The sequence below is a fragment of the Salmo salar genome, chromosome 23 (assembly GCF_965601325.2).
Source record: "Salmo salar chromosome 23, fSalSal1, whole genome shotgun sequence".
Taxonomy (NCBI): domain Eukaryota; kingdom Metazoa; phylum Chordata; class Actinopteri; order Salmoniformes; family Salmonidae; genus Salmo; species Salmo salar.
The window spans coordinates 11,177,299-11,202,081 of NC_138313.1; the positions used below are offsets into that span (position 1 = coordinate 11,177,299).

At 42.6% G+C, this 24,783-nt stretch overlaps 1 protein-coding gene across 1 annotated transcript in view; it reads left to right on the forward strand.

Annotated features, from left to right (window-relative positions):
* Nucleotides 1-24,269, forward strand: part of LOC106584045 (uncharacterized) — a 188,904-nt gene extending 164,635 nt beyond the window's left edge. Inside the window, exons 43-60 of the mRNA XM_014168854.3 lie at nucleotides 19-72; nucleotides 1,608-1,661; nucleotides 1,770-1,823; nucleotides 5,129-5,182; nucleotides 6,521-6,628; nucleotides 13,075-13,182; nucleotides 13,443-13,550; nucleotides 15,300-15,353; nucleotides 15,489-15,551; nucleotides 15,635-15,688; nucleotides 16,380-16,415; nucleotides 17,262-17,297; nucleotides 17,634-17,660; nucleotides 18,661-18,714; nucleotides 19,201-19,369; nucleotides 19,552-19,661; nucleotides 21,024-21,257; nucleotides 22,061-24,269. Of these exons, the coding sequence (XP_014024329.3) occupies nucleotides 19-72; nucleotides 1,608-1,661; nucleotides 1,770-1,823; nucleotides 5,129-5,182; nucleotides 6,521-6,628; nucleotides 13,075-13,182; nucleotides 13,443-13,550; nucleotides 15,300-15,353; nucleotides 15,489-15,551; nucleotides 15,635-15,688; nucleotides 16,380-16,415; nucleotides 17,262-17,297; nucleotides 17,634-17,660; nucleotides 18,661-18,714; nucleotides 19,201-19,369; nucleotides 19,552-19,661; nucleotides 21,024-21,257; nucleotides 22,061-22,207 (1,524 nt within the window). The 3' untranslated portion in view covers nucleotides 22,208-24,269. The remainder of the gene's footprint in view (nucleotides 1-18; nucleotides 73-1,607; nucleotides 1,662-1,769; nucleotides 1,824-5,128; nucleotides 5,183-6,520; nucleotides 6,629-13,074; nucleotides 13,183-13,442; nucleotides 13,551-15,299; nucleotides 15,354-15,488; nucleotides 15,552-15,634; nucleotides 15,689-16,379; nucleotides 16,416-17,261; nucleotides 17,298-17,633; nucleotides 17,661-18,660; nucleotides 18,715-19,200; nucleotides 19,370-19,551; nucleotides 19,662-21,023; nucleotides 21,258-22,060) is intronic.
* Nucleotides 24,270-24,783: the final 514 nt, after the last annotated feature.

Here is a 24,783-nt window from a genome sequence, read left to right on the forward strand (position 1 = left end):
CTGTGTGTGTTTTGGCAGGGTCCCCCGGGCGAGCGAGGAGATCGCGGAGAGCCTGGAGATGAGGGATATCAGGTAAAACCAGCATACAAACCACAACATCAAATGTATCAAAAAATCACTTTTCATGTTGTTTTTCTGTTCTGCTTCCTTTCTTTTTTTTTGGTGCTGGGTTGAAAAGCAGGCCTGTTGAGACCACACATGCATATCTGAGACACGGAGCATCCCGGATTACTGAATTCCTAGGGATAAGCCAGGAGGAAATCTGGTGCTATTGGCGTAGACACTGAAAACTCACACTGATGAAACACACACACACACAAACAGTTCAGATCAGGTGTAAAGTTAGCAGTACAAGATGAAAGTTGTGGCGAGTGGAATCCCAGAATCCCCTGCGGCACGTTTGCCAGAGTTCTCCCCTCCTATAAATAGTTTCCCAAAACGCAGCCCTCCTCAGACAGACAGCCAGAGAGAGAGAGAGAGAAAGAGAGAGAGATGGCTTTAAAGGCCTAATGCAATGAGTAACAATTAAGTAGCTAACTGTGATTGTTTTCAATCAAAATGGCCAAAAGGAAGAAAATAAATGCTTCTTACAAGAGCAATTTCTCAAGCAAGAATTTTGCTAGGACTGTCTGACGTTGGTCTAATTGGGGAGGGGAAGACTGACACATAGCTGTTATTGGCAGAGAACTCTCTGTCCTATTGGTCTATTAACTCATTTACCACCTGGTGATGTCACCAGGCAGGCCAAAACCCCATCCCACCAAAACAGGCTGAAATTTCAGGCAGTCTTTTCAAACAGCTCTTACACTAAAAGAGCATTATCATAATTTTCACAATTTCACATTATTATTCCCACCTCGTTTGGAAATATATATAAAACACAGGAAAGTTTTGGAGTGCACTGGGCCATTAAGCATTTATAAGCATTTTTCTGCTGAACTGGATCTGGGTTCAAAGTCACAGTGGCTAATCTTTATTTGGCAGTTGTTGAGAGGTTTGAGACTTTCAGGATTCCATTAAACTAAAGGTCCTTAACTCTACGTGTGTGTGCGTGTGTGTGTGTGTGTGTGTGCGTGTGTGTGTGTGCGTGTGTGCGTGCGTGCGTGTGTGTGTGTGTGTGTGTGTGTGTGCGTGTGTGTGTGTGTGCGTGCGTCCACGGCCGGGTCGACCTATGGGACTTCCCCCCCACTTAGTGGTAAATTTATAGAGCCCATTTAGTCGGAGCCACCTACAGCCCACTGTAATAAAAAAATGTACCTACACAGCTTGGCCTGGGAACTACAGTACTAAGTGGGTTTGTTATTCTTATGGTATGCACCTTAGAGGACTACATGGTGCTTACTGCTGTTGAAAGAAATATCGATACTTGCACACTGTTTAACGCTCCCAAGTTGTTATTGTGAAACATTTCAACCTGAAGGACCAGGCTTACCTCTGACAACCTTGTGTAGCACATAGTGGAACAAGACACAGTTGACTGTCCCCTGACCCCTGGCTGTCACTAAATGACCTGACTTAATCTCCTCGTTTATATACCCAGATGAAGTGACTTTGTAGCTGTAGTGTTTCACCCGAATATAATGTGTTTGTCTCGTTGTTGTTTTCAGGGTCATATTGGTACCTCTGGACATCGTGGGGCTGTTGGAGCGCCAGGCCTCCCTGTAAGTCCAATACAATACTCCGTGTAGGTCTTATCAGCATCGATTTCTGTGTCACATTTGGCACGTTGACATAAGAATGAATCAAATAAGTGTGATTTTGTTGTCTAGGGAACACCAGGGGAACCTGGAGAACAGGGCCCAAAAGGAGAAATGGGAACTCAGGTGCGTGTATGATTATTTGTGAATCCCTGTGTCTGATTCATGCTGCTCCAAGCTTGGGGAAAGGAAAGGACAGAGTTTGTTAAATCATGTTTCTCCTAGATCTCTAGATGAACTGTTACAGTATACTGTAGATGGTCAATAAAGTGTTATCACCAGGCTACTGCAGAAGCCTTCCTACAGGCTTCCTTGGCTCTGAACACCATGAAGGGTTAGGTTTAATAAGCAATCACATGTCAGTACTATGATAGAAGAGGAGACACTCACTTCCAAACTACAGTTCCTAACACGATAGCCATTAGATAACCGGAGAGATAACTGGTTTTAACCTATCCCTCTTTTTGCTCTCGATCAACAATCTGAGGTGCCAGTACGTAAAAGCCTTCTCTCCCCTTTGCTTGGTTCTGCTACCTTCTCATAACAGAAAACATGAAGGGAGAGACAAAAACTATTTTATTGCCATGAAATCAGACTGGGCCAAAACAATGCAGACAGGCTTGAACATCGGTGCCTTTGATATTAGAGAAAGAGGGATGAGGAATGAAGGGAAGGGGGGGGGGGGGGGGAAGGAGAGAATTGTTTGTTTGGCCACCCACTGTGCACTTCATGCTTCGAAGTGTTCCGTCTGATTTCCACAAGGCAACTCTTCATTTTCTTATTTCATTCTCTGAAAAGGAAAGGCAAGCTTGAGAATATATACTGGAATGCAGAACGTTGGCATTGGTTAAACTTTTGGGAAAAATGAATTACTTCACTTCAAGTCTGAATTACTTCACTTCAAATCAGAATTATTTTGTTTCAAGTCTGAATTATTTCACTTGAAGTCTGAATGATTTTAACTGCAGCTTAATAATGTGAATATACATTTTCAGCTGTGAAAATGATTATTTCTTACATAATGTTGCTGTTCATGGAATGTAGCTCTTTATGTACAAGTATATTATTCTTTGATCTACATATTTCCTAACCCAAGCTGAGTTATCTACATGCTGTACCTAGTTAAACACCTTTGACTTGTTAAGACATGTGAGTTGGCCTATTTGCCTATTTTATCAGATTGAGTGGATACTGCATAGAGAGGATTTCTGTGAATGTATTCACCTTGGCATGGAGTTTTGAACAGAGTCTGAATGTGGTCTTCACATGTTGCATGCAAGTTAGGCCTTCTTAGAAATATATACCTTACTAGAGTAACACAAGACTAGAGGTCCATGAGTTAAACATGCACTACACAGAACTGTATATGTATACGTCCATTTAGTTTACAGTAAAGAACTAAGCCTAAAGTAATCACACACGATGCAAAAATAATATTTTTAAAGGATTTGTTTTTATTGGTTACTAAACAGTTGGAATGTGTACGTATGTCTATGTCTATGGTTGTGTGTGTGTGGGTGTGTCTGTCTGTGTGTCTGTGTCTGTATGTGTCTGTCTGTGTGTACAGTGGGGGAAACAAGTATTTGATCCCCTGCCGATTTTGTACGTTTGCCCACTGATAAAGAAATCAGCCTATTATTTTAATGGTAGGTTTATTTGAACAGTGAGAGACAGAATACCATCAAAAATATCCAGAAAAACGCATGTCAAAAATGTTATAAATTGATTTGCATTTTAATGAGGGAAATAAGTATTTTACCCCCTCTCAATCAGAAAGATTTCTGGCTCCTAGGTGTCTTTTATACAGGTAACGAGCTGAGATTAGGAGCACAGTCTTAAAGGGAGTGCTCCTAATCACAGCTTGTTACCTGTAAAAAAGACACCTGTCCACAGAAGCAATCAATCAATCAGATTCCAAACTCTCCACCATGGCCAAGACCAAAGAGCTCTCCAAGGATGTCAGGGACAAGATTGTAGACCTACACAAGGCTGGAATGGGCTACAAGATCATCGCCAAGCAGCTTGGTGAGAAGGTGACAACATTTGGTGTGATTATTCGCAAATGGAAGAAACACAAAAGAACTGTCAATATCCCACGGCCTGGGGCTCCATGCAAGATCTCACCTCGTGGGGTTGCAATGATCATGAGAACGGTGAGGAATCAGCCCAGAACTACACGGGAGGATCTTGTCAATGATCTCAAGGCAGCTGGGACCATAGTCACCAAGAAAACAATTGGTAACACACTACGCCGTGAAGGACTGAAATCCTGCAGTGCCCGCAAGGTCCCCCTGCTCAAGAATACATATATATGCCCATCTGAAGTTTGCCAATGAACATCTGGATGATTCAGAGGACAACTGGTGAAAGTGTTGTGGTCAGATGAGACCAAAATAGAGCTCTTTGGCATCAACTCAACTCGCCGTGTTTGGAGGAGGAGGAATGCTGCCTATGACCCCAAGAACACCATCTCCACCGTCAAACATGGAGGTGGAAACATTATGCTTTGGGGGTGTTTTTCTGCTAAGGGGACAGGACAACTTCACCGCATCAAAGGGACGATGGACGGGGCCATGTACCGTCTAATCTTGGGTGAGAAGATCCTTCCCTCAGCCAGGGCATTGAAAATGGGTCGTGGATGGGTATTCCAGCATGACAATGACCCAAAACACACGGCCAAGGCAACAAAGGAGTGGCTCAAGAAGAAGCACATTAAGGTCCTGGAGTGGCCTAGCCAGTCTCCAGACCTTAATCCCATAGAAAATCTGTGGAGGGAGCTGAAGGTTCGAGTTGCCAAACGTCAGCCTCGAAACCTTAATGACTTGGAGAAGATCTGCAAAGAGGAGTGGGACAAAATCCCTCCTGAGATGTGTGCAAACCTGGTGGCCAACTACAAGAAACGTCTGACCTCTGTGATTGCCAACAAGGGTTTTGCCACCAAGTACTAAGTAATGTTTTGCAGAGGGGTCAAATACTTATTTCCCCCATTAAAATGCAAATCACTTTATAACATTTTTGACATGTGTTTTTCTGTTTTTTTTGTTGTTATTCTGTCTCTCACCGATCAAATAAACCTACTATTACAATTATAGACTGATAATTTCTTTGTAAGTGGGCAAACGTACAAAATCAGCAGGGGATCAAATACTTTTTTCCCCCACTGTATGTGTCTGTCTGTTTGTCTGTCTGTGTGTATGTGTCTGTCTGTGTGTCTATGTGTATCTGTGTCTGTGTGTCTATGTGTATCTGTGTCTGTGTGTCTATGTGTATCTGTGTCTGTGTGTCTATGTGTATCTGTGTCTGTGTATCTGTGTCTGTGTGTCTATGTGTATCTGTCTACGTGTCTGTGTGTCTATGTGTATCTGTCTATGTGTATCTGTCTATGTGAATGTGTATATTATTAGATTGTGTGTCTGTGTGCGTTTTTACAGGGCTTAGAAGGAAAGAAAGGAGTGAGGGGCCTGACTGGGACCGCTGGTGTTGAAGTAAGTATCACATCACCACAATGCAGAGTGGACAAAGACTGAAGGAGATGAGAGAGATGTAGAGAGGTACAGAGGGAGGAAAGAGATATACTGAACCGTACGTCCTGTACTGCAACAATAAAACCCAATGCAATAAATTGCGTGGAGAGGACATTTACATCGCTATGGACTGCTTTGTATGGGGGAGAAACAGGGTGAGAGAAGCGGAGAGGGCGAGAGAGAAACAGGGAAGGAGAGATTATGGGGGGAGGTCGTGGAGTGATGGAAACAACACAGAAAGAGTTATTGCGGAGAGCATGCTGAGTGATGGTATTTACAGAGCACTCCATAACTATGTCCAGAACATATACTACCGTTCAAAAGTTTGGGGTCACTTAGAAATGTCCTTGTTTTTGAAAGAAAAGCACCTTTTTTTTTTGGTCCATTAAAATAACATCAAATTCATCAGAAAAACAGTGTAGACATTGTTATTGTTGTCAATGACTATTGCAGCTGGAAACGGCATATTTTTTATAGAATATCTACAAAGGTGTACTGAGGCTCTTTATCAGCAACCATCACTCCTGTGTTCCAATGGCACGTTGTGTTAGCCAATCCAAGTGTATCATTTTAAAAGGCTAATTGATCATTAGAAAACCCTTTTGCAATTATGTTAGCACAGCTATTATGTTAGCACAGGGTTTTCTAATGATCAATTAGCCTTTTAAAATGATAAACTTGGATTAGCTAACGCAATGTGCCATTGGAACACAGGAGTGATGGTTGCTGATAATGGGCGTCTGTACGCCTATGTAGACATTAAAAATCAACCGTTTCCAGCTACAATTGTCATTTCCAACATTTTCAATGTCTACACTGTATTTCTGATCAATTTGATGTTGGACAAAAAAATGTGCTTTTCTTTCAAAAACAAGGACATTTCTAAGTGTCCCCAAACTTTTGAACGGTAGTGTACACTCCCCATGAAGTGACATTTCATTGGGTTTGTTTTGTTGAAGTAGCAAGACAGAATGTTCAGTGCAGTATACAGCATAGTCAGTCTGTACAACATTAGAACACGGCAATAGGTTGAGGTCGAAATGAACTTCCCTTTACTTTCCATGAAACAGTTATAGATCCCAGTCCATCACTGCCAGTCAGGAATGCATCTCTTAATTCCAGATGTCTCTGAAGGTAGATGTATATAGAGCCAATTAATGGGGGAGGAGGGACTGGGGGGACTGGAAAAGGTTGGGAGATGAGAGGGTTAGTGTGTCGTAGCATAGGTGGTTGGATCAACAAGTATTTCCATGGAGACTTGACAGATTGAGTCTGATATTGTTGTTTTGTATTTCCCAGGGGGCCATTGGTTTACCTGGACCCAGAGGCATGGAGGGATACGCTGGGCCTGACGGCCTCCCAGGACTAGTTGGGTTACCAGGTTTTCCAGGGAAGGCTGGGCGACAGGTAGGCATCATATCCCGAAAAGATCTCACAGTTTCCCTTCGAAATTCAACATACTATGGATGAACGTCTATTTGTGACGCATTCGTTCCGCATGGTTACAGGGTTAATTATGTGTGGTTACAGGGTTAAAACAGAAACAACTCAAAGGGTTAAGTTTCATTTCAAGTGGTTGAGATTAGGGCTATGGTTTGGGGAAGGTTTAAAACAAATTACCATCAGGTATCATCAGTATTCTCAGTATTCTCCACGGCTTGCTAGGACGTTGTGAACTGCCGTGGCGCAGGGGTCTAAGCAGCGCACACTGGCTCCACACATCTAGAGTTTGCTCCCTGTGCTGGGCAACCATTTTTTCCGGTGACTGCAGAGGAATGCATATATCGACGTTCTCGGGACCTTTTCAAACGTCCGTAATCGTAGTGATCACTCTACATATCCTGTCCCTCACACACACACACACACCAGTGGAGGCTGGTGGGAGGATCTATAGGAGAATGGGCTCATTCTAAGGGCTGGAATGGAATCAATGGAACGGAGTCAAACATATGGTTTCCATATGTTTGATGTGTTTAATACCGTTCCATGATACTGTTCCATTTGATTCCATTCCAACCATCACAATGAATCCGTCTTTCTGTAGCTCGTCCCACCAGCCTCCTCTGACACACACAGTCGCAAAAACAATCAAGCACTATGATGAAACTGGCTCTCACGACTACCGACACAGGAAAGGAAGACCCAGAGTAACCTCTGCTGCAGAGGAGAAGTTCATTAGAGTTAACTGCACCTGAGATTGCAGCCCAAATAAATGCTTCACAGAGTTCCAATAACAGACACAGAACATCAACTGTTCGGAGGAGTGTTCGGAGGAGACTGCGTGAATAAGGCCTTCATGGAAGAAACCACTACTTAAGGACACCAATAAGAAGAGACTTGCTTTGGCAAAGAAACACGAGCAATGGTCATTAGAATGGTGTAAATCTGTCTTTTGGTCTGATGAGTCCAAACTTGATATTTTTGGTTCCAACCGCTGTCTCTTCGTGAGACGCAGCGTAGGTGAACAGATTATCTCCGCATGTGTGGTTCCCAACGTGCAGCATGGAGGAGGAGGTGTGATTGTGTGGGGGTGCTTTGCTGGTGACACTGTCCAGGATTTATTTAGAATTCAAGGCACGCTTAACCAGCAAGGCTACCACAACATTCTGCAGCGATACGCCATCACATCTGGTTTACGCCTAGTGGGACTATCATTTGTTTTTCAACAGGACAATGACTCAAAACACACCTCCAGGCTGTGTAAGGGCTATTTGACCAATAAGGAGAGTGATGGAGTGCTGCATCAGATGGCCTGGCCTCCGCAATCACCCGACCTCAACCCAATTGAGATGGTTTGGGATGAGTTTGACCGCAGAGTGAAGGAAAAGCAGCCAACAAGTGCTCAGAATATGTGGGAACTCATTCAAGAGTGTTGGAAAAGCATTCTTCATGAAGCTGGTTGAGAGAATGCCAAGAGTGTGCAAAGCTGTCATAAAGGAAAAGGGTGGCTTCTTTGAAGAAACTAAATCTAAAAAATATTTTGATATGTTTAACACTTTTTTGGTTACTACATGATTCCATATGTGTTATTTCATAGTTTTGATGTCTTCACTATTATTCTACATTGTAGAAAATAGTAAACATAAAGAAAAACCCTTGAATGAGTAGGTGTGTCCAAACTTTTGACTGGTTGTGTATATATAAATATCCACAACACACACGCACACACATACACAGACAGAATGGGGCCCTATAATCTGTCCCTGAACCAGAATCTCGACTCTTGCCATTCACCAGTTTTCAGGCTTAATATTGTCATAATACGTTCAATACTTACCATAATTGGGAGTTTTGCTATCTTCATTACTGCCATTACAGCCGGTATGTACTTCCAAAAAATGTGTAAATAAAAAGATGCATGCATCTGGAAAAATGCCTTGTCTGGAAAGAATCCATGTATTGTTTTTGACCAAGTGTGCATGCACAAAATCCACGCACGAATCAGCAGCACGAAAGTAGACAATATAGGCTATGTTTTTACAGTGATTGTATATTTCTAGATAGGCTTTATTTAGTGTATTTTATTTCCGTTACTAATATTGCAGAAGCAGTGCGCAAAAACACTATTTAGATTCTTTCCAGACAAAGCATTTTTTTCAGTTGCATGTACCTTTTTATTTAGACCTTGTTTGGAAGTACATACTGGCCCTAATGGCAGTAATGAAAATAGTTGCTCATCGAAGCTCCACTCTTTGGTAAGTACCAAACGTATTTTGACATTATTAAGCTTGAAAAGCTGGTGAATGGCAAGTTGAATGGGTACTTCCTGAGTTTAAAGGAGAATCGCCATATTCAGCGTCTCCTGTAAACCCAGATACTGGTTCAATCTATCCCTAAACAAACTCTTGCCCTTTCCATGCTATACAGTAGGTCACAGTAAATCAGGGGATTATTGCATTGCGTAATTGAACTTTTGAGAGCCATTCTCTCAGCATGGTTAAATCTCTGTGGCTGACAGTCTGACACACTGTCTGAATCCGAGTGATTTTTACGATCCACCTCTTTAATACATTTTTACCTTTTAAAACCTTTTAAGGATCGGACACTTTTTTTACATTTCCGCCTAAAATGACAACCAAATCTAACTGCCTGTAACTCAGGACCTGAAGCAAGGATACATATTTGGGACTCCCGAGTGGCGCAGCGGTCTAAGGCACTGCATCTCAGTGCTAGGTGTGTGTCACTACAGACCCTGGTTCAAGTCCAGGCTGGATCACAACTGGTGATTGAGTGGCACGCAATTGGCCCGGTGTTGTCTGGATTAGGGTTTGGCCAGGTTAGGCCGTCATCGTAAATAAGAATTTGTTCTTAACTGTCTTGCCAAGTTAAATAAAGGTGATATAAAATACAATTTGAAAGAAAACACTTTGAAGTTTGTTGGAAATATGAAATAAATGTAGGAGAATATAACACATTAGATCTGATAAAAGATATTGCAAACCAAAAAAATGTATTTTCTATTTAAATGTTTTGGCATCAGCGTTGAAATGCAAGAGAAAGGCCATGCATTCAGATAGATTTTGACTACCAGATGGCAGCAGTGTGTGTGCAAAGTTTCAGCCTGATCCAGTGAAGAATTACATCACTTCACAATATTTTGTATCAAGTCTGCCAGTAGTTTGCCCCAATGTGCCGAATTGGTCAATTGATACATTTTCAGGTACATAACTATAGAGAACATACAAAAATGCTATGGTAATGAAACATTTAAGTTTACACACTCCCAGGAATGTCCTACATGATAAACAATTAGCTTCCCTACAGAAAAGACACTCAACTTCACACATCTAGATAGCCGGGCGGGGTGGACGTGGGGCCAGAGACAGCAGGGGTTCAAACTGTAGAACCCAGTTCCTACATTTGAATATAGAAATGGATTTGATCAAACATACCTATGCTACATGTTATCTCTGGGACCCTCAGGATGACAAATCAGAGCAAAATTACTGAGTGTAAATTCATTATTTACCTTCAGAGGTGAATGTATCAAACCAGTTGCCGTGATAAAAGTGTTTTGTTGTTGTGCACTCTCCTCAAACAATAGCATGGTATTTTTTCCATGCCTCCTTGCTCAAAAACCTCACTCGTCTATTTCTCCTGCCACGTAACACGTAGTCACAACACTAGCTATGTCACAGGAAATCTCCAACAAAGGACAAACTAAAGAATGTACCGAATAAAGTTATGAGATTATCCCATTATTAAGTAGATTAAGACAACACATTATAAATGTGTGGCTAGACTGCGATCAGGATGAAAGACTCCTGTAATCCATTCAATCCACATATCACAGGACAAATTTAGCTTTTAATGGATTCAATATGGCTGACCCTCCCAATCCCATCTCCCTCTCCTTCTGGACCCGTATTCTTATAGTGTCTCAGCACTGATCTAGGACCAGGTCCACCCTGTCCAGTAATTATAAACTAAAAGGCGAAACTGATCCTAGTTCTAAACTCCTACTCTCTGAGATGCTTTATGAATACGGGCCCTGCTCCCACCAGCTGTGTTTAAAGTGCTGAAGGATATTCGGCAGAAAATGACTGGTCATTAAATTACTTATTTGATTTGTTTGGGTTTCTGTGGTCAGAGCTCAATGGGATTCTTTATACTAAAGGCTGCAGCCCCGGCGGCCCTGAGTATGCAATGATTTTATGCATGATGTCCTTTCCCCTGCTCCCCAGACAGCCATACCGGCAGTGTAGGCCCTTCGGTATAAGCCACCCTGTCTGTCAGTTACATAAGAAGCAGGTCTGGTAGCACAGAGGCAGTTAGGGAGGGAGGTATTTACGGTGAAAACACACAGACTCTCTCACACAGAGAGGGAGATCCCAGCAGGAAACAGCCATGGTGATTTTACACACATAGATTTTACACACATAGTACATGTACAATACTATACATGTACAATACTGTACATGACTGCTTCAGCTACCCTGGAGGGACAGACTTAACGGAGTGTTTTACAGTACACTCTGTCCCCTTCCTCTTCCTCCTCCTCTACTTGTTCAACTCTTCATCACCATCATCACCATCTTCTTCATCCTCCTCCTCTTCTTTCTTCCTTTTCTTCTCCACCTCTTCCTCTCCCTCCATGTCCATGTTTAGAATTGGTTGAAATGCATAACCAGCGAACGGTAACCCTGCTGGTCAGCAGCTGTTTTTGTTGGATCCTGCTCTCTGTGGGTCTAACCTGTGTCAGACAGAGTCAGGGGAGCCCTTGTTATTAGTGAATAACAAGCAGGAGACTGATGAGGACCATAGCATAGACTAGCCTCTGTGTCCCCCTGACCTGACCACCATCCCCCAGACCTAGTATCTTCTTACTGACAAAACAGTCTGACCACTAGCTGTCTATCACTCTGTCTTTCTCTGTCTCCTTCTGTCTCTCTCTCTCCTCTCTGCCACTCTGTCTCTCTCGCTCAGTCTCCCATGCCTCCTTGCTCAAAAACCTATTCCACTGGGTGCAGGTAGGACATGAGTTGCTCAAGCCTCTTAGCCAGAGTAGTAATGCTAAAAGCAAAGAGGTTTATGTATTACAATTATTTGACATTTGACCTAATGCAGGTGGGTTAATATGTCTGGTTAAGAAAGAACAATGTGGTTCTCAGACCAAAGCCTACTGTGTAGTAGGATGGGACATTATTACCTATTAGTCCCACTTGAGTGGGTAGTGTATGAATAAGTATGTATGGGCATGCCGTGTCCTGAGTATCCCAGCCAGAGTTTATTAAATCCCTCACTAATTTGATAAACAAGACAATTGCATTACCACTCCTTATGCAAGACCAGGGATTGAGATTCTACCAACAAACCTAGACCTCTGTAATTCAAAACCACTTTCTTCTGCCGTTTTGGAGGGATCATTTTCTCTCAGCGTTTGGCGGTGTCATGAGTTATCCTCGCGCCTCACGGCCGGCGATCGAGCCAGGAACAGTAGCTGCTGTACGTGCAGCCAGCGCTGGGCCACCGTTGGCCTGCAGTTGGAACGGGAAACGACTGTGGTTGCCGGCGGCTCAGTGCGCTATAACAGTTCAACAACAGTCAGTCATTTTGATGGACGTTTTTGAAGCAAATTGTCAGGAAAGATTATAAGTGTGAAGACCTACTTAAGTGCTACTGTTTAGAGATCTGACTGTCAAAGTCAGTGTCTGACTGTCAAAGTGTAGTCAACTTACACACAGCTCTGACACACACTTACCCCACCAGACATGCCACCAGGGGTCTTTTCACAGTCCCCAAATCTGGAACAAATTCAAGAAAGCATACAGTATTATAGAAGGACATTATTGATAAAATAATGAGCAAACCTGGTTTCAAAAAACAGATAAAGCAACACCTCATGGCACCACGCCTCTCCCTTATCTGACCTAGATAGTTTGTGTGTACGTGTTGATATGTCTGTTCTTGTCTATTAATGTTCTGTATTACGTCATGTTTTATGTTTTGTTTGGACCCAAGGAAGAGTAGCTGCTGCCTTTGCAACATCTAATGGGGATCCTAATAAAATACCAACAAAAACAAGCCAATGGCTGACTGTCAAATAAATGTCTGACTGTCAACGCCAATGTCTGACTGTTAAAGCCAATTACGGTCTGACTGTCAAAGTCAATGTCTCTTTTCAGACACAGACAGACAAGTTGATCAATATCGTATTCAGGAATTATTTATTAGACTTTTCAAATACAGAACCTGGCCCATGAATCAGTGCTGATTAAATGTCACTTTTACTTAATCACTGGCTACACGTACCATTTGTTTAGCAGGCTTTTTCATGCTTTCCTTTCAGCATGTCAACGAGTTTAAATTTGGTGTGCCCATGTTGACTGTGTCTCTGTGCTTTCTTTCCTCAGGGTCAGCGAGGCACCGTGGGGCAAGAGGGGGCAGCAGGACTACCTGGTCCCAGGGGGGAACTTAGTCTGCCTGGGTTGGTCGGAGAGAGGGGGCCTGCTGGAGACAAGGTACCAGTACCATCGTATCAGTACCATCGTACGATTACCATCGTATCACCCCACACCCTGTTACCTCCTACCCCTATGACTACTCACCATCAACCTTACAGTCTTACTCTAGCCTCAGATCTGTACTATATAACCAACTCCTATGGTGTTTGGCATGACAAGGACTAATGGAGTTGGCAGGACAGCACCAACAGATCTGGGACCAGGCCTACCTTCTACCCCATAACCTCTGACCCCTGACCTCTATGTGCCGTTTCCAGGGGGAGCCTGGCTTGGCAGGAGAGAGGGGAACCCCAGGAATCAAAGGCATGGAGGGGTCGTCCGGAGACCAAGGCAGAATAGGGGACCCAGGACTCAAAGGACAACCAGTGAGTGCTTCCCGTCCATCCAGTCATTTTAGAATATCGCCAACTGTCTTCTAACTGGTCACAGTTTGTTAAAAGATTCATATATTTGACATCAACAGCTCACCAAAGGTTTAAGCATTGTGTTGAGGTACTATATTTACTTGCACATCTACTTGCACATCCTCATCTGCACGTCTATCACTCCAGTGTTAATTGCTAAGTTGTAATTATTTTGCCACTATGGCCTATTTATTGCCTTACCTCCTTACTTCATTTGCACACACTGTATACAGATGTTCTATTGTGTTATTGACTGTGCGTTTGTTTATTCCATGTGTAACTCTGTGTTGTTGTTTTTGTCGCACTGCTTTGCTTTATTTTGGCCAGGTCGCAGTTGTAAATGAGAACTTGTTCTCAACTAGCCTACCTGGTTAAATAAAGGTGTATATATGTATATATATATATGTATATATATAGATGTGTATATATATATATGTATATATATATATATATCTATATCTATATATATATATATATCTATATCTATATATATATCTATATATATATATCTCCTATCTATATATATATCTCTATCTATATCTATCTCTATCTATATCTATCTATCTATCTATCTATCTATCTATCTACTCTATCTATCTATCTATCTATCTATCTATCTATCTATCTATCTATCTATCACAGAGGGTTGGTTTGTTATGTACTGCTTTGACACTAATTCAAAGATAAGCTCATAACAAGGCGTTTAGTTTTTCTCTCTGCTCTGTTGCCCTAGAAATGGGTTAATAACCCTATCACATACATTCTTTATTACCTGGAATCTCTATATATAGCCGTAGGGGCTCTGTGGTGGGGTCAAAAATGTGCGTCTCTCATAGTTTTCCACCCGAGTCGAGTTACAAATGATCTAGGTGAGACGAGGAATGGAAACATTCCGCTTGGCAAGGCCGGCTTATGTAAGACTTAACCAGACTCTCACTCCAGGGACCAAAAAACAAGGTGCTCCATTTTTCTTATCACTCGCCCCCAAAAAACACCCTCCCATCGCTCCCCCTTCCCTCCATTCCTCCTCTTTCTCTCCATCCCTCCCTACATCTCTCTTTCGCGCCACCACCTCCATTGCTGCTGGTGAAATGGAGACCTGGTTCAAGCCCCTACGGTTGGATCACCTTACCTTGCGTCTTTCAGGGAAGAGAGTTTCGAGGCCAAACCTCTTGGTTAGAGAAAATAGACCCGGCTGAAGGATGTGGATGATTTGAACTGCGCAAACACATCACTTTATTTTGCTACTGCTGAGGAAAGACAGACAGGCAGGCAGGCAGGCAGGCAGGCCCCAATGTGCTACTGTCTACAGTAAGACGGAGTCTTCGTGACGCAGTTTTTGTGTGAGGGATCTGCGGGTTCCTTGGAGTTAGACAGGGTAATGGATGAGAGGGCAACCAGAGACCAAACCAGAGACCAAACCCCTGTCTGGAACACATACTGTAGCAGGGAGGGGGATTGGGATGAGGGTAAACATAAACTAGGTTAAATGGTTTCATAACATAGCCTACAAACTTTACAGTGCACACTCAATTTTTTGAGGCGACAAGAGGTTTGTTCAGTTATCAGAGCAATTTGTGGTTCAGTGAGAGTGTATTTGTTGGTATTGCGGTTCAGTTATATCAGAGTGTCTGTGTCTTGTGGTTGAGTTGTGTGTTTCATTTGTGGTCCAGTTGCATCAGAGTGTGTGCTTGTGTCTCTGGCATGCAGGGGGAGTCGGGAGACCTGGGGATGATTGGCTTCACTGGGTTTCCAGGACCTAAGGTGAGTCAGAGGCTCTGAGAGATCACCACAGACATTGATCACCCTTGCCTGCTCTCAATGAGCTATTCCATTCCCTCCACTGACAAATAAAAAGGGTTGTTATAAATGAAAGACTGTGTTCTGGGTTTTTCATAGGGGCCAAATGGAGATTTGGGTTTCAAAGGCATACCTGGTCCTAAAGGTCCTCTTGGCATCCTGGTAAGTACAGAATTAGCACGTACTTACTGTTGCAATAAACATGGTGTGTTTGTGCTGATCTCTCCTCTATGCGTCTGTTTCAGGGTTTCAGTGGACCTGTTGGTCCAGAAGGGATGATTGGCCCAATGGGGAAACCTGTAGGTCCAGTGTGTGTGTGAGAGCACGTGTCCATGTGTGTGCTTGTGCATGTTTATCTGCCAATTTGACTCTATACACAGTGACTGCACGCATGTGAGAGACAGGTTAAATGATCCGTTTTAAGATTGGGCACTATCCTTTCTCGATGTGTTGCTATTTTTTTAATCGTAACATTTATTTAACTAGGCAAGTCAGTTAAGAACACATTCTTATTTACCATGACGGCCTAGGAACAGTGGGTTCTGGGCAGAACAACAGATTTTTACCTTGTCAGCTCGGAGATTTGATCCAGCAACCTTTCGGTTACTGGCCCAACGCTCTAACCACTAGGCTACCTGCCGCTTTAACTGTCCGTAACTGTCAGGCCAAAATAAACCAAAATGAATTGATAAGCCGCGCTGTTGTCAAAGTCAGACATTTTTCTAGACTAGAGAGAGAGCGTGTGTGTTCATGACTCCTCAGCCATAAACCATAAATCAATGAAGTTCAAACCTCAGGTGTTCGTTTCCATCATTTTTATGTGATCTGTCCAATCTAGTCCCACTTACCCGGTGGTGTGTTACAAGTCTGTTACTTGTGTTTATATGAAGGGCATTATACTACAGGAATAAAAGAGTTAGAAGAACTGAGGGTACCTGTACTTCTGAAAAGAAACCACTGTATTCAAAAGTCACATTTTCTCTTTCAAAGGGACCGAGGGGGCCAAAGGGAAGCCATGGGGAAATGGTGAGATGTCTGCATAGTCATATAATCCATTACACTCAGTAAGCATTAGGAAAATCACAAGTTGATGTGTAGGTGTTTAAATGGTAAACTAAAGATGACACCTCCTGCACAGTATGTGTGTATAGACAAATGATCCCATTAATTCCTTGACCTTGTTTGCTTTGCATGAACTTGAGTGACGGTCAGTGTATTCCGAGGTAAAAAACAGACGGCCACAGTGCCTGGGTAGACTCATGATGAAGGTAGCTGTTGCAGAGTGATTTCCAGTGCACAGCGAGCCACGCATGGGGCCTTACTGTACTTTCTGCCTCTCATGTAAACAGCGTGCAGGAAACGCTGTGTCATAGTGTTATCGCTGGGATCTTCTGTGGGGGTTATTGTATATACTGTTCTCTATTACGGCTCCCACTCTGCCATGTGAACTGTTTTAAGCTTCTCAGACTCATAGACAGTTACACACACAGTAGAGAGAGACACACACACACACACTAATAAGAAGCTGCTGCCTGCCGAAGGCTGCTGTTGTAGTAATTTCGTGTCAGTTCCCTGATCAGCCAGTGGGGGCGATTGAGCTCCATTACAGAAACACAAGCAGAGCCCTCAACAGACAAAACCCCTGCTACTGACTGCAGCTCTTCAGCTCTTCTGACTGTACTTCCTGATTATGTTATGATAGGACTTGTTTAAAACAGGTATATTATATCAAACCTGTAATGTTTATATGAACATATATTCAATCTTTGTGTGAAGTTTCGAGAGTACTGCAGGTGCATCAGATATGCTAAACATTGTGTTGTCATTGCATGGACGCCATTGTAACACCATGATGTTGTGTTTGTTTCTCAGGGACCCCAGGGACCACAGGGACATCCAGGTCCCAGAGTAAGTGTTCCCCTCCCATTACTACATTATGTCCTAACCTCTCTTAGTGAGTGGGGCGGCAGTAACCTTGAGGTTAGAGAGGTGGGCCGGTAGCCGTAGGGTTGCCGGTTTAAACTCCCAAGCTGCCTGTGGGGGAAGTCTGTAGGGAGTGATCCAGCAGCCAGCGGGTTACCAGCTTCAATATCCCTTTATACTACCTACCGGAGTTGTGTACTTCAGCAAGGCTCCAGAGGCACTGACCTAATTCTTACAGTTTACTTGACAGTTCTATGGTTTGTTGTCTTATCTCTTTATTTCGTGTTTATGTCAAAATACGGTCTGTGTTCTCTCTCCCAGGGTCTCCCAGGTGCTCCTGGACTGGCTGTAAGTATCCTGTCTGATTCACAGATAGTCATTCAATTACATCATCTTAATAGATCATTTATCTTTGTCTTGAACCCACTGTTTAACCATTGTATATCTTACATCCATTATGTAAGCTATTTATGTGGGTGATTTATAGTCAGTTATAAACACTCAAGCCAACGTTTTTATATTGACGTTATTCACCCAAACGCCACTGTTCCTGTTGGTTATGAGTGCACTTGTTTGATTAAAAGTGGTCATGTAGAGATTAGAGGCGAGGTCAGGTATGGGTGTGTGGGGGCCAGACCTCATTGCCAGAAAGACTGACAGGGGTGTTTAGCTGGTTTAGAGAGAATAGCGGGAAGACAGGATAGGGGAAGGGCAAGGTATCTCGCTGAGTTTCACACAAAATCTGGCCAACAGAAATCAGGAGTGTGACAAATATGCTCGCCCTAGGCGTCTCTCTCTGTCTCTCTCTCTCTCTCTCTCTCTCTCTCTCTGTCTCTCTCTGTCTCTCTCTGTCTGTTTCTGTCTCTGTCTGTCTCTCTCTCTCTCTCTCTGTCTCTCTCTGTCTCTGTCTCTCTCTGTCTCTCTCTCTCATTCTCTCTCTATCCCCCCCACTCTCTCTCTGTCTCTGTCCTAGGCTTGGTGCCAGCCTAAGCTTAGATAAGGCTTTTGAAGGAATGGGAAAAAGCAACAGTCTCATGGCTGCAGGGCCAGCGGTAGCATAGTAGCAGAGCATACCGTATATTATCTGTGTAGCCTTTCCTTCCCTGTGTGAGCTGCTTTCAACAGCCATTTAGAACTATAACCATAAAATTAAAACAACAAAGCTGAGATGTCATTGTATTTCTGTTTATGCAATATGTACACGTCGTGGTAATCAGGGAGGGGCTTTTAATGACATTGATTAATATGCCCCCCACTACTTTGAAGAATTTGTAGATTTGTTGATACAGGTCCTGGTGTACTGCTCTTCTATGCGACTAAACTGCATTTGTTGGTGTTGTATCCTCAGAGACGAATCGAGTATAACTCTCCGTTGGAGTCCAATGGTGCCTTAAGGACAGAGGTAAAGCACTCAACCTATTGCACATTTTAAAATGAGATAACTGTAGTCAACATCCACTGTAAATACAGTCACTTTTAAGTGTTGATTTTGCAATAAAAAAAATATTAACAAAAATCTTCCTGTTCTTTTTTTCCTATTTTATACTCTGCCTTTCCACATGTGTGGGAACATGCCTCCAAATAAACCTTTAATTGATTGGTACACATGTAAAAAACACTTTGCTTGGCACACATCATAAAAACATCAATGCAACTTTTCCAAACATCGTATGTCATGGGGTTTCTGTGGGTGACTACGGGTTGTGCTTCTGTGCATGCACACTTGTGTATGCATGCGTCTGCATGTATTCATGTTTGATCCACTGCATGCGTGTTCCATCCATGTGTCCATGCTTTGGTTTGGCTGTCTCTATGGCTTTGTCCTCTAACCTCTTCCTTTGCTGCAACACTATGGCCTGTGTGAACTATGCAAACCCTGCTAACCTAGACCTACCAGAACACCGAGATGTCCCTCCCAGACCACAACGCAGAGATCTTTAAGACCCTACGCTACCTGAGCAGTGTGATCGAGAGCATGAAGAAGCCATTGGGAACCCGGGAGAACCCAGCACGGTTCTGTAAGGACCTGTTGGACTGCCAACACCAGCTCTCTGATGGTGAAAACTTCCTAAAACTGCTTCACAGAACTTATCCAGATGTCACGGACACTTTGTCCCAATCTCCATGAATCAATATTCTATGAATAATCTACAAACTTCTATTTAGTAGAATAGTAAGTATTTGTTATTCGTATGACTGTGTTCTTTCTCTCTGGGGTTGGATGTTGCGGTGCCTATAGGACTGTTCTGGATCGACCCTAACCTGGGATGTCAGTCAGACGCCATTGTGGTCTTTTGTAACTTCACTGCAGGCGGGCAGACTTGTCTCCACCCAGTAGCTTCTAACAAGGTAATCTAGCACTGCACTCCAATACTGCACTCCATCACAGGACCTCCAGCAGATCCATAGCAGTATTAATTCCAAAGACTGATATTCTCTAGGTTTAAAGTTTAACACATTTACATGTGCCTGGTTGCAATGGCACGACCACAGAGCCATAGGGGCATTTTCACTAACACATCTGTCCTTCCTTTCCTCTGCAAACCTCAGCAGTATTGTACAGGGATTTTTGGTAAATTGTTATTGCCACTGTCATGCGAAATGGCCATGAATTTCCAGCTGGTGCCATCACCGTTTCCTTGATTCCTGTCACATCTGCACAGACACACATTGATGTTGACAATCTGCGGTGTGTGTGTGTGTGTATGTATGTGTTTACATATTAAACAACCACACATGGAAACGGTTTATGGGTTTATGAAATGCACATCCCTTTGTTGAATATAATATGTGTATGATGCCTTGTCCTTCGGTGTTGCTGATGTAGCCTGGAAAAGAGAGAAACGCAGGTTGAGAGTTCGCCGGCAGTTCATTTGGTTTTGGCGCCGACCGTTTGTCGCACTGCATTTACCGTTTCTCATCATGCCTTTTGTTATCAATGTTACTATTCAAGTGAGGTTTCGGTAATCGCTATGTAAAGTTAAAGAATTGTTTGCAAACGTAGCCTCCTGCTGCGACGGGAGGTTATCCATTATATCAACCAGATACTCAAATGGCCGCTCTAACAATGAAAAGAAATGTCTTAAAAAATGGAGGGCAGCTGGGAGGAGGCAAGATCAGGTGGCACCATTCTAACCAATGAGAGGGCAGGCACGCGTGTGAACAACAGGCACAACTCTGACATAAAGTATTTTTTCTCAAAGTTGCTGGGATGTGTACAGTTTTCAGCCGGCATCACCTCGCCGCCGTAAATAAACACCCTCATTCTGTTTGCACCGTATCAAAGTGTCTGCATGTTCACTGTAACCTCCACTGCTAGGGCAGCCTCTGTGTGTCTGTGTGATAATCATTGAGAGTTTGAAATATTGGAAGTTCTTTTGTCTGTACACGCAATATGGTAATTTCTCCCCAGACACAGTAGATTTTCAGCATCATTTTGGAAAGCTGAGCTAACACACTGCTTGATGTGTGCCAATGGTCATTACATTTACATTACATTTAAGTCATTTAGCAGACGCTCTTATCCAGAGCGACTTACAGTAGTGAATACATACATTTCATTTCATACATTTTTTTTTTCGTACTGGCCCCCCGTGGGAAACAAACCCACAACCCTGGCGTTGCAAACACCATGCTCTACCAACTGTGCCACAGGGAAGACCATCCCCTAACGTTTCTCCATCCCCTAACCTTCTTTTGCTTGCCCCACAGCTGTCGTTCGGGGTACATAAGGTCCAAATGAAGTTCCTCCACCTCCTGAGCACAGAGGCCAGTCAGGACATCACCTTCCACTGTCTGAGTGATCTGCCCCTCAGCCCCACAGACACCTACAGCGCTAACGGCCCAGGACAGGAGTACCGGGACAGACCACCGAGGTTCAGGGGATGGAACGGACAGATGTTTGAGGCAGACACACTACTTGAACCTCTACCAGACGAGTGCAAGGTAAGGAGCCGGAGGGAGGAAGAGATGTCAAAATAAAATGTAATTTATCACATGCGCTGAACACAACAGGTGTTACAGTGAAATGCTTACTTACAAGCCCTTAACCAACAATGCAGTTTAAAAAAATGTGAGTTAATAAAGTATTTACTAAATAAACTAAAGTGGGAAAAAAAAGCAACACAATAAAATAACAATAATGAGGGGGGGCTATATACCAAGTCAATGTGCGGGGGTACAGGTTAGTCAAGGTAATTTGTACATGTACTGTTGGTAGGGGTAAAGTGACTATGCATAGATAATAAACAGCGAGTAGCAGCAGTGTAACAAAAAAAGGGGGGGGGGGGGTGTCAATGCAAATAGTCTGGGTGGCCATTTGATGAATTGTTCAGCAGTCTTATGGCTTGGGGGTAGAAGCTGTTAAGGACCTAGACATGACGCTCCGGTACCTCTTGCCATGCGGTACCAGAGAGAACATTCTATGAATTGGGTGACTGGAGTCTTTGACAAGTTTTTGGGCCTTCCTCTGACACGTCTAGTATATAGGTCCTGGATGGCAGGAAGCTTGGCCCCAGTGATGTACTGGAACGTACGCACTACCCTCTGTAGCGCCCTCTGTATGTTTCTTTCACCTCAGAACTGGGTGTGGTATTCATAAAGCATCTCAAAGTAGCATTGCTGATCTAGGATCAGGTCCTTCCTGACCATGTAATCTTATTCATTATAATCTAAAAGGCAAAACGGATCCTAGATCAGCATTAACCATTGTGTGTCAATTGCTTCATATTGTATATTTTCCCTTCTAGATCCAAGATGGCAGCTGGCACCAGTCACGCTTCTTCTTCCATACTCAGGACAGCTACGAGCTCCCCATCGTAGACATACAGGAACCACCATCGTCACAGCCCAATCACCTGCTACACCTCGAGGTGGGACCTGTCTGCTTTCTGTGAGGTCATCTATCGCCAGCCTGCCTGTCCAAAATATGAACTATGAAAAACCAAACATGCCATAAGCAACCCAAAATGTCTGCTCCCCAAACCAAAGAGAATGTAAGCCCAAGCGGAGTTGGTCAGGTCTACTCCCCCACATGGTGACAAACGCCCTGTTCAATCGATGGTAGACTTCTGCGGAAGAACTCAATCCATAGGAAACTAGGCCAGCTTAGTGTAAGATGGCTGCAGGAGAGCAGTGTATACAAATGTTTGTCAAATAAATGTATAACGTGTGTCTGTTTTTTTGTTTGTTTTGTTTTTCAAAAGTTGCTTGGGTTCATTGGAAAGTTGGTCCCTGAACTCAAGATAGGATTCATTCGCACGACACCCTCCAAAAACAAACTCAAATCCTGTGCCTCCAACCCCTTTCCTCCTTCTCCCCCATATACACCCTTTCACCCATCCTCAGAAGGGGCCTAGCTATCCGAAGGAAAGCTCTATGGCCTTTGTGACAGGAACACTGTCCAACCAAAACTTTCTAAGAGTGCAATAGCTTGTGGATTAAGTGTGAGAGATTTCATATTGCAACATCAATCGAAGGTCAACCACCAGTTCGGGCGGCCATTTTGTTTTTTTTATTCACGTTTGAATCATGTTTGAATCTGTTGTACAACAAGGCTGGGCGTTTACACCTTGGGTGTGTCCAAAATGGCACCCTATTCTCTATGTAGTGCATTTGGTTAACTTAGGGCCCATAGAGCTCAAACACAGTGTACTACTGTATATAGGGAATAGAGTTCTATTTTCGGACACAGCCCTAGACAGATGGTGCTCTACCTCCTGCTTGTATGCCCTCTAAGTATAGGTGCTTGTGTCATGTTATTTTTTTGTCTTTACAAGTTGTATGTACTGGTTACATCAAGATCTGTATTGGTTGTAAGAGTACTTATTTGAAATTTGGTAATTTCTACAGTAATTTATATGAACCATCTGTTGATGTATTCCATTTTTTTTTTGCTTTTACTTTTCATTTTTATTTGGTAGGTGGTAACTTATCATTGGTGCTGCAACAGAAACAAGAGCTTGAGACATCAGTGAGTTACGAGACAATTTTCCGGTGTATATTTTGACATTATATGGTTGGTTATTTATATCCTTTTGTTCACATTACTGTACCCCAATAAATTATACACTCAGAGATCTATTTCGTCAACTCCAAACTCAGTCCAAATAACTATTTATGTAAAAATGTGTACTTGTATACTATGTACACACATTATGTCTATGTTTATTGTATACGTTCATGTTCACTACAGTGGTGGTTGATAGGTCATACTGGCAGCTAGCATAGGCCAGAGCCAGAAGACATATGAAATAGCAATGATCTTGTTCTTTATGTTACATTAAACATAGTGTAATTAAAAAAAGTATACATTGAACATGTGTAAACATGAAATATGTTGACATTAAATAAATGAAAAGTCCCAGTACAGTCAAAAACTAGATTTCCCTGTGTTTTATATGTATATTTCCACTCTGAGGTTGGAGAAATACTTTGAAATTCTGAAAATGATTATTGATAATGCCCCTTTAATGTAAGAGCTGTTTGACAAGAAATTTCTGCCTGTTTTGGTGGGATGGAGTTTTGGCCTTCCATGGTGACATCACCATGTGGTAAATGAGTTAATAGATCAATCAGAAAGAGAGTTACAAAACTCTCTGCCAATAACACCTTATTTTCAGTTTTCCCCTCTCCACTCAAACCAATTCCAGACAGTCCTAGCAACATTCTTGCCTGCCCTTTGCTAAGAAGCTATTTTCTTTATTTTTTTGCCATTTTAATTTAAAACAATCACAGTAAGGTACTTCATTGTTACCCAGAAATTATTTGACATTGAGATAAAAACAGTTGCATTGGACCTTTAATACATAAATACCTTCTTGATATTTTGTTGATGTTCATAACAGGGTTGTTCCACAAAAAGTGCCTTTTGTGTCTCTTTCATAGTTTATGTAGAAATTGTGCACAACTATTGAATTGTAAAAGCCTGTTATTTTAAATAAAGTACCCTTTAATTTAGACCACATGAATAATTCAATAAATCTGAATTTGAATATGTATAAAGGCCATGCTAAAGTGCCAAAATTCTGCATTTTGACACGTACCTCCATCAACCCCGTGTCACTTCTATGAAGAATTCAACCCATTTAATCCCCCAAACATTACACCATAATTCTAACGCCTTAGTTATTTTGTTGCTTTGACAGTCATTTCTGAAGATTCAAATGTATTCATGTGATTGATTAGTGATTCATTTACGTGTGACCCTCATTTTAAGGTCAACCCTGTTACTGAACTCTCATTTTAAATATATATAAAAAAAAAATCTAAAAAAACATTGAACATCTAATAGTCAAATCCTAGTTTAAAAGCAGGTGAGCTGGTTCTACTCATTTTGGACATTTTCTGTTTTGTGGTGGAAAACTGAGTGGGTTGACCGTTACACATCAACCCTGTTACCCGTAGATAGACAGGCCAGAAATGTTTTAGCAATGTAATTTTTGTTGGTGAAGCTTGCATTCAATTGCCACTC